Source organism: Hevea brasiliensis, unplaced genomic scaffold (assembly GCF_030052815.1).
Source record: "Hevea brasiliensis isolate MT/VB/25A 57/8 unplaced genomic scaffold, ASM3005281v1 Scaf263, whole genome shotgun sequence".
Taxonomy (NCBI): Eukaryota; Viridiplantae; Streptophyta; class Magnoliopsida; order Malpighiales; family Euphorbiaceae; genus Hevea; species Hevea brasiliensis.
Genome location: NW_026614766.1, coordinates 35,001 through 45,000, shown reverse-complemented (window position 1 = coordinate 45,000; position 10,000 = coordinate 35,001). Strand labels below are relative to the sequence as shown.

The 10,000-nt window shown below is 33.8% G+C and overlaps 3 protein-coding genes and 3 non-coding genes across 6 annotated transcripts in view; 3 read left to right on the top strand and 3 right to left on the bottom strand.

Annotated features, from left to right (window-relative positions):
• Window positions 1-440: 440 nt before the first annotated feature.
• LOC131176884 (NAD(P)H-quinone oxidoreductase subunit K, chloroplastic-like) lies at window positions 441-8,221 on the bottom strand. The gene is made up of 2 exons (XM_058141922.1): window positions 6,000-8,221; window positions 441-5,545 (listed from the first exon to the last, which is right to left on the bottom strand). The coding sequence occupies exons 1-2, from the start codon at window positions 6,691-6,693 to the stop codon at window positions 5,247-5,249; spliced, it is 993 nt and encodes a 330-aa protein (XP_057997905.1). The 5' UTR covers window positions 6,694-8,221; the 3' UTR covers window positions 441-5,246.
• Window positions 1,493-1,579, top strand: TRNAS-GGA (transfer RNA serine (anticodon GGA)). Its single transcript has one exon. It is a non-coding gene; the product is annotated as a tRNA-Ser (tRNA).
• Window positions 2,888-2,960, bottom strand: TRNAT-UGU (transfer RNA threonine (anticodon UGU)). Its single transcript has one exon. It is a non-coding gene; the product is annotated as a tRNA-Thr (tRNA).
• On the top strand, window positions 4,410-4,482 carry TRNAF-GAA (transfer RNA phenylalanine (anticodon GAA)). The gene has a single exon. It is a non-coding gene; the product is annotated as a tRNA-Phe (tRNA).
• A 418-nt stretch (window positions 8,222-8,639) lies between the features above and the next one.
• LOC131176873 (ATP synthase subunit beta, chloroplastic) overlaps window positions 8,640-10,000 on the bottom strand; it is a 2,065-nt gene continuing 704 nt past the window's right edge. Inside the window, exon 1 of the mRNA XM_058141907.1 lies at window positions 8,640-10,000. This exon is cut by the window's right edge and continues 704 nt beyond it. Within this exon, the coding sequence (XP_057997890.1) occupies window positions 9,208-10,000 (793 nt within the window). The 3' untranslated portion in view covers window positions 8,640-9,207.
• LOC131176874 (ribulose bisphosphate carboxylase large chain) overlaps window positions 9,205-10,000 on the top strand; it is a 5,341-nt gene continuing 4,545 nt past the window's right edge. Inside the window, exon 1 of the mRNA XM_058141908.1 lies at window positions 9,205-10,000. This exon is cut by the window's right edge and continues 4,545 nt beyond it. The gene's annotated coding sequence lies outside the window, so the exon portion shown is untranslated.

The window sequence follows — 10,000 nt, the reverse complement described above, 5'->3', positions numbered from 1 at the left end:
CATATGTAGAAAGCCTATTTCTAGTAAATTTTTTTCTTTTTTTTTTTTTTTTCTATAGTGGAGATAGTCGCACGTAATGACAGATCACGGCCATATTATTTAAAGCTTGTGGTAAGAAGGGGTTTCGTTCTAGTGCCCGAAAATAATATTCCAAAGCTTTTGTGTGTTCTCCATTACTTGTGTGAATAAGGCCTATATTATAGAGTATATAACTTCGATCATAGGGATCAATTTCTAGCCGCATAGCTTCATAATAATTCTGTAAAGCTTCTGCATAATTTCCTTCGGATTGAGCAGACATTCGTTACGGTCGTCATTCGATTCAAAGAATCTCCGTTCCAGAACCGTACGTGAGATTTTCATCTCATACGGCTCCTCCCTTATGTTCATAATGAGAATAATACATAACATAGAATAAAAAGGGGAGTGAAATATTCTCATTATGAACTGAGCGGGGCTAGTGTTTTTACAAGAAATCTCTAGCCAACCTTCCTGCAAAAGATCTTTTCTTAACATCAAGCATGTTGATACTAGATAAAAATATTAAGTTAACTCCAACAATTTCTTTGTCCTCAATCTTCCTTAATTTCTAGGAATTAGTCACTTCAACAGTCTTCGATGGTTATACGGGTATCCAAAGTACGAACGAGATGGATGTTTGTTGTCCCAACCATTCCTCTTAGTCCCGATCCCAATAAAGAAAGGGATAATTTCTAACAAAGTTTTTGCGTTGTTGATTCCTAGGCGTAGTGCTTCTTCCTCTATGCCGCCTATTGGTACTAGTGGGGTAGGGTTAACCTGCAATACAGAACCCATAGCCATAGGCATAGGTGTAACCTTTCGTTCAATGCTAGAATTGACAATTGAAGCATTTGAGGCTGCATTAATCGGGGATACCCGACAGAAGGAATTGTTTTATTTATAAACTTCACCTTCAACAAGCGTAGAGTTATTTCAAATCTTTCTATCCCGACTAATGTGTCTTTCTCCTAAGACTTGACAGCGGTAAATAAAAAAATCAAATCACACCATCTCTGTAATAAGTAAATGCCTCTTTTTCTCCCGAAGTTGTCGGAATTATTCGTAATAAGATATTGGCTACAACTGAAAAAGTCTTATCAATAAAATTTCCAGTTATCCGAGATCTAGGCATAGGTAGCAATCCATTTTATAATTTCTTTTAATTACCTCTCATGAGAAAACGATCCCACAAAAAGTAGTTGTACAGTACAAAATAACATAAAAAACAGACTCAATTCATAAAAAAAAAAAAAGATAGACCGATCATTCGAGTCGTTCCAATCTAATGATTTAAGCCGGTATAGATATCAAAAAAAGACGGAAGGGCTGTCTTCACAAACACGAATAAATATATATCTTTATTATTTTTAACAAAGAGTTTTTCACAAAAACAAAATTATCTTTACCTATCCAACAATCTAATATAAATGACTCGCGATTCACTCGGGTTCTGGGCCATAATCATTATGTAGGAGAGATGGCCGAGTGGTTCAAGGCGTAGCATTGGAACTGCTATGTAGGCTTTTGTTTACCGAGGGTTCGAATCCCTCTCTTTCCGTACCTTCACCTAATTTATCAATGTTACGAATCGCAATGTATCAAATCACATAACAATGGATACCTTTATTCCAACAGTTAGACCTTTCCTTTATATAGATTCTCTATTCCTAATATTCCTAATTTCTGCGGTACAGAAAATACTGGAAAAAATGGAAAGGAATGAAAATATCCCTATCGTTCTATGATATATGAATGGGAGAAAAATCTCCCGATCAAGCCCTTACTTTTGATTTCTTTACTTAGGCGACAAGGGGGCAAAATTATCCGAACCCTTGTTATTTTAGTTAGGTTTAAGTCTGACGAGAATAATATTCTACCACTAGTAATTCATTTATTTTCAAGCCAACCCATTTACTATCTATTATTTGATTGACCAATCCTTTATATTGGAATGGGTGAAGAGTCAAATGTTTTGGCAATTCCTCCTGGGGGGATGAATCAAGATAATTTTTAATCATAGCTCTAGATTTTTGTTCAGCTCTCGCTGTAATAATATCTCGGGGTTTGCAGCGATAACTTGGTATATCTACTATACGACCATTAACTAAAATATGTCTATGATTAACTAATTGGCGGGCTCGAGGAATAGTTGACGCCATACCCAATCGAAAAAGGATGTTATCCAAACGCATTTCAAGTAATTGTAGTAAAACCTGACCTGTTGACCCTTTGGCTTTTGCGGCGATACGAACATATTTAAGTAATTGTCGTTCTGTAAGACCATAATGAAAACGCAATTTTTGTTTTTCTTCTAAACGAATACGATATTGAGATTTTTTACCGGAGCGTGATTGATTTCTAAGATCGCTCCCGACTTTAGGCCTTTTACTAGTTAGTCCCGGCAAAGCCCCCAGACGACGTATTTTTTTGAAACGAGGCCCTCGGTAACGTGACATAAAAACTCCTTATTTTCTTTTTATTGTTTTTGAATTTTCAGAAACCTAAATTAAAACTGAACTAAATTAAAACTGAACTAAAGGATAAATATGATAAATGAAGCAAAATCTACTATCTACTAAATTAGTATATTACAAATAATAATGAGTGGATTGTATCAATATCCGGACCTTATTCCTTATTGTATATATACCAATAATGTATATAGAAAAAAAAAGGTTCTTTTCTTGTTCTTGATTTGTTCTGCAGAGATTTAACTACTCTAACCTTTATTCATATTATTCCTAATTGGAAGTTCCTACCACATAATAATCGGTCACCCTCGGAAAAAAGGGAAAGGGGCCTTTTCAATATTCTTTGATTTAAAAAAACATTATCAATTATGTAAAAAATTAAACAAATAGAGAAAAGCCAGCTATCGGAGTCGAACCGATGACCATCGCATTACAAATGCGATGCTCTAACCTCTGAGCTAAGCGGGCTTACATAACAGAAATTGTACATGTATAGGAATTTAGTAAACTAATGGAATCTTGGCTATTAATTTTTTATTCTTTTCATTCTTAGTTATTCATAATTAATTATTATGAATATAGAAAAAAAAGAAAAAGAATTGATCGTTCGAGTATTAAAAATTGCACGAGAAAAAAAAAATGAGAGCAAGAAAAGTATATGTAATTAATGTGGTATATATACATCTATATTGAATTGCGGATAGAGAAATGATAGAATCCTTTCTGATTAGACTAAATAAGGGTCTCTGATAGAGATAAAAGAAGATAGACAAGAAATAAAAAAATAAGAGGAAAGACTTTTTATAGGAATCGGTATCTAATGACTTCAACAGTTCCAGTAGAATAGAAATGAAAAAAGGGGGATAATAATAAGATCTTAATTTCAAAACAAAAAAAGAGGGGATATGGCGAAATTGGTAGACGCTACGGACTTAATTGGATTGAGCCTTGGTATGGAAACTTACTAAGTGATAACTTTCAAATTCAGAGAAACCCCGGAATTAAAAATGGGCAATCCTGAGCCAAATCCTGTTTTCCGAAAACAAACAAAGTAAAGACAGAATAAAAAAAAGGGGGGGATAGGTGCAGAGACTCAATGGAAGCTGTTCTAATAAATGGAGTTGACTGCGTTGCATTAGTAAAGTAAAGAAATCCTTCCGTCAAAACTTCAGAAAGGATAACCGTATATACATACGTATACGTACTGAAAGACTATCTCAAATGATTAAGATTAATTAAGATTAATAGGAGCCCAAATCCGTATTTTTTTTATCTTTATATGAAAAATGAAATAAAAACAAAATTGTTTTGAATTGATTCCAAGTTGAAGAAAGGGTTGAATATTAATTGATCAAATCATTCATTCCAAAGTCGGATAGATAACTGATTAATCGGACGAGAATAAAGATAGAGTCCCATTCTACATGTCAATATCGACAACAAGGAAATTTATAGTAAGAGGAAAATCCGTCGACTTTAGAAATCGTGAGGGTTCAAGTCCCTCTATCCCCAAAAAAGGCCCGCTCGACTCCCTAATTATTTTTATCCTATTCTCTCTTTTCGTTAACGGTTCAAATCTCATTATCTTTCTCATTCATTCGATTCTTTCACAAACATATCCAGGCTGGATTTTTTTTCACAAGTCTTGGAATAGATATGATACACATACAAACGAACATCTTTGAGCAAAACAAGAATCCACATTGGGAATTGGAATGATTAACAATCAAAATCATTATTCGAACTGAAATTTACGAAGTCGTCTTTTTTTTTTTCTTTTTATTTTAAAAAAAGATACAAAACATTCCAGGTCTGGATAAGGCTTTTAGAATACTTTTTCGTCTTTTTTTTACTTTTTTTTAATTGACATAGACCCAAGTCGTTTAGTAAAATGAGGAAGATGACGCGTCGAAAATGGTCGGGATAGCTCAGCTGGTAGAGCAGAGGACTGAAAATCCTCGTGTCACCAGTTCAAATCTGGTTCCTGGCATTGTGTATGAGTATCTATTCTACAACTTAATTAAATTAATTGATATAGATCTGATATAGATCGACATGCATATTCATTAATAGTATAGATCATGATATATACTTAACTTATCCATCTAGATGTCTGTAGATAGAACCTTTTTAGATGAGCAAAGAGTTTATGTTATAAATAAAGAGTTTCTATTATAAAAAAGTATATAAAAAAAAAAATTAGATTATGTTTCGTTTCCTCTTCTTTTTTATTTGATTTGTTCATAATGTGTGTGTCTCCTCTCGGTCAAAAAGAATGTTAATACTTCATATAGATTCGAAAGGTTAAAGTTAAATTAGTTAGTTAAAAAACCTAAAAGTCTAGTCTATAGGAGTTGAAGGGTGTAAATATCCAAGATTCGTCTCAGATACAGTATAAATAGAATCTGATCCTCTTTCATTTCTTTATTTTCTTTCATATTCTATTTTTTCATTCTCTCCTATGTTATGTGACTTTATATAGCTCATCTAAGTAAGGGATGTGCGCGGTACAAAGTTCATGATGTAGAATTCGTTTAGTTCATCCTATTAGTTAGCTCGGCTCGTCCGAAATCAATATCTTCAAAATTTGAGAATTCAATGAATTCCTAATTGTATTATTATTATTATTATTTTTTTTTAGTCTATCCATAATAATATGAATGAGACTTCAAAAACTCTGTTGATCTATAAGAGAGCGTACAAATATTCCTTGAATATCTGGAGTTGTAACACTGAAGCTTAGTTTCTTATTATTCAATGAGCATCTTGTATTTCATAAAAATTGGGAACAATATAATCCTTACGTAAGGGCCACCCTATCCAACTTTCCGGCATTAAGATACGTTTCAAGCGTGGATGATTATCATAAAAGATTCCCAGCATATCATAAGATTCCCTTTCTTGAAAATCCGCACTTTTCCAAACCCAGAAAACAGACGGAATTCTAGGATTCTTCCTTGGGGCAAATACTTTTATACATACTTCTTCTGGTTGATCTATATCATACTCTATTCTCGTAAGATGATATACACTAGCTAACAGCCCGCCCGGTGCTACATCATAGGCACATTGCGAACGCAGATAATTGTAACCATATACATATAAAATGACAGCAATGGAATGCCAATCTTCGGGCTTTATTTGTAAAGTCTCTATTCCTTGGTAATCAAAACCCAAAAATCTATGAACTAGCCCATGTTTGACTAGCCAAGCAGACAAACGACCCTGCATCTTTTTTCTCTCTCCCGCATTTTTATTTGTATAATTATAATATAAGTATTTCACATTCACGATGAAATTTATGAAGATTGACTTGCCCTTTGTTATTCTGTACAAACGAATCCTTCCTCTAATTTACTAATTCGTTGGACGATACTGACCTTTTATATTTGAAAAATGTTTCCGGAGGGATCTTTGAAGTAGACGGCGATTGATAGAGTAATTCTTGATCATAATTTCCAGTATGAGTAGTGCGTTCAATATTAAACTTGTGATTAGTAGTAAAACACCGTTTCCCCGGTTGAGACCTAATTCGATCTTCATAAATTTCTCGAGATATTTTTTTACGAAGTTTTGTTATAGCATCTATAACCGCCTCCGGTTTAGGTGGACAGCCTGGCAAATAGACATCTACAGGAATTAGCTTATCAACTCCCCGAACAGTACTATAAGAATCGGTACTGAACATCCCCCCTGTAATTGTACATGCCCCCATAGCAATAACATATTTTGGTTCAGGCATTTGTTCATATAATCTCACTAAAGAAGGAGCCATTTTCATGGTTACGGTGCCGGCTGTTAAAATCAGGTCCGCTTGTCTAGGACTAGATCTTGGTACTAGCCCATAACGATCAAAGTCGAATCGTGAGCCTATTAATGAAGCAAATTCAATGAAGCAACAACTGGTACCATAGAGAAGTGGCCATAAACTGGAGAGTCTTGACCAATTTGAAAGATCATTTGATGTAGTTGAAATAACTGAAATTTGAGTTGTTCGATCAAGTAAAGGAAACTCAATGGAATTCATAATTTTCTCAATGTTATTTTTTTTTTCATTATTTTTTGCGGAATATTCAAGAGCTAAGACCATTCTAATGCTCCTTTTCTCCATGCATAAACTGAACCAACAATTAGGATAAGCACGAAAATGAAAGCTTCTATAAATACGGATAACCCCAATATATCGAAACTCATTGCCCATGGATAAAGAAAAACTGTTTCAACATCAAAAACAACAAAAACTAGAGCAAACATATAATAACGGATTCGAAATTGTAACCAAGCATCACCCATTGGTTCTATACCCGATTCATAACTAGAAAGTTTCTCCGGCCCTTTGCTAATCGGGGATAAAACTCCGGAAATTAGAAATGCTAAAATAGGAATAACACTTGATATTATTAGAAATGCCCAGAATATATCATATTCGTAAATCAGAAACATAGGCGCACTCCTATGAATGTGGAAAATATACTAGATTAGTCGAGTCGAATTGGAATTAATTCCTAACTCATCTATAACCGGTTAGTCAAAACAACAATTTATTTTGATTCAACCACCTAGTTTTTTTTGTTTGCTTTGGTATATGTCTCGTTTCAAGATTCGTCGACTATAATTTTTCCATTACGTTTACTTCAATTTTTGAATTTTTTTTCGATATTGATATAATATTGATATAGTATAAATAGATATTGCTCTTATATAAAATATAAAGAAGACCCCCCCTTCCGCCTTTTCACTTCACCTTTGATTCTCTCTAAAAAAGAGGGAATTCAAAATATAATTCTCATTTTTTGTTTAGTTGTTTAGAATGTCTAAATTCTATTAGAATTTTTTCTTTTTTTTTTTTTTTTTTTTTATTATTATTTTAATTTTCTATTATTTTAATTTTAATTTTAGAAATTATTTATTTTAATTTTATATATTATATTATTATTCTATATTCTATATTTATATTCTATATCAAATAATATTGTTATTTATATTAAATATTATTATTTAATATATAAATTATTCTATTATATAGAATTTAGAAATTTATATATTTATATATTATTTTATTATATTTTATTATTATTTTATTTATTTTAAATTTTTTTTAGGGCTATACGGACTCGAACCGTAGACCTTCTCGGTAAAACAGATCAAACTGATTTTTATCAAAATGATTCGAACTTTTTCAAAGACCCAACATGCATTTTTTTGTTTTGCATTGGGCTCGTTCATTAACTGATATAAATAATCCGTTAGTCTACCATAATTCTCTTGGCAGAAAGATAAGAAGATGGCTCCGTGTGCTCTGATTTATGTATTCCGATCCAAGAGCACTACCAAAGTGTTTCAAAGAAGAGAAGGGTTATCCTGACGTAGGTCTGCTTTTGGCTTAGATCAACCTAAGTTAAATGGAATCTCCATCGCCCCACTTCTGCTTAAAGAATCCAATATGAAACTTCATACACCTTAAAGTTCATAGGATAGGACGAAAAGAGAATTTTTGAGGTTCTTATACTCATTATGCCTAGCATTGAATAGACTGGGTATTCACCTTATCAAGGTCTTAAATCAATAATCAATGATGGGTTCTATTGGGCGTCTAAAAAGGCACCTAAATTGGACCGAACCTTTTGTGTCAGGCTATTGTTCTCTTGTTCCCTAAAAGTCATGGAGTAAGACATCGACTTCTCAATAAGTCTTTTGATTACATGATGGACTCCTTTGAAAAAAAAAAAAAAAAACATTGGCGCGCGTGTAAACGAGGTGCTCTACCTAACTGAGCTATAGCCCTTGTGTTTGTGATACATATTTTATCATGTCGATAATTTCTTGTCAAGATGAATATTATATGATCCAACATCCTATTTCTTTGATCTCTTTGATCGGTATTGCTTATAAAAAATATTCCATTTATAATTAAAATTACATTTATAATCCATCGATGTGACGGATTCCATTTCTTTCTCTTTGTGATGATAAATGACCTACTTAACTCAGTGGTTAGAGTATCGCTTTCATACGGCGAGAGTCATTGGTTCAAATCCAATAGTAGGTAGAACTTGCAATAGTAGGTAGAACTTATTAGATATCAGAATCAATGCTATCTAATAAGTTTTTTTACCCACCTTATTTTAATTTTATTGATTTTTGATCTTTTTCGTTCCATTCTATTTCATTTTTTGAATTGAAAAAATTTTCGTTGTATTAGAATCCGATTCTACTTATGATTCTATTCAATTGGTAGAATAAAAAAAAGTGTATAAACAGAACTTCTGTTTATACAGAAGTTCTTTTGATTATTCGGACGCACCAACTAGTTATAGTTACGAAATCCCATTGATAGCCTCTACTCGTGCCCTAGCTCGTCTGAGAGCTAGATTTGCCTCAATTATTTGTCTCCTGCCTTCCGCTTTCCTCAAGTTAGCTTCTGCTATTTCAAGAGTTTGCTGAGCTTCTTGTGGATCAATGTCACTACCCTTCTCTGCATCATTTACTAAAACAGTAATCTCATTATTGCCTATTCTAGCAAAACCACCCATCAGAGCCATCGTTAACCATTGGTCATTAAGGCGTATTCTCAAAATACCGATATCGACAGCTGTGGCAATAGGTGCATGGTTTGGTAATACGCCAATTTGTCCACTATTAGTAGATAAAATGATTTCTTTCACTTCTGAATCCCAAACAATTCGATTCGGGGTCAGTACACAAAGATTTAAGGTCATTTCTTCAAGTTGTTCTCCATTTCTAAGTTCGTAGCCTTCGCAGTAGCTTCATCAATATTACCTACCAAATAAAAGGCCTGCTCAGGGAGACTATCTAATTCTCCCGAAAGGATCAATTTAAACCCTCTAATTGTTTCTGCTAGACCGACATATTTCCCCCGAGAACCGGTAAATACTTCTGCTACGAAAAAGGGTTGTGATAAGAAACGTTCAATTTTTCGTGCTCTTGCTACAGTTAAGCGATCCTCTTCGGATAATTCGTCCAACCCAAGGATAGCTATAATGTCCTGAAGTTCTTTGTAACGTTGTAAAGTTTGCTTAACTCTTTGCGCAGTTTCATAATGTTCCTCACCAACGATCTGAGGTTGGAGCATAGTTGACGTTGAATCTAAAGGATCTACTGCTGGATAGATACCTTTAGCAGCTAATCCTCTTGATAGTACAGTAGTAGCATCTAAATGTGCAAATGTCGTGGCAGGAGCAGGGTCAGTCAAATCGTCCGCAGGTACATAAACTGCTTGAATAGAAGTTATGGACCCTTCTTTGGTAGAAGTAATTCTTTCTTGTAAAGAGCCCATTTCGGTACTAAGGGTAGGTTGATAACCCACAGCGGAAGGCATTCTACCCAATAAGGCGGATACTTCGGATCCGGCTTGGACGAAACGGAAGATATTGTCGATAAATAGAAGTACGTCTTGTTCATTAACATCTCGAAAATATTCCGCCATAGTTAGGGCAGTCAAACCAACTCTCATACGAGCTCCCGGCGGTTCGTTCATCTGACCATAG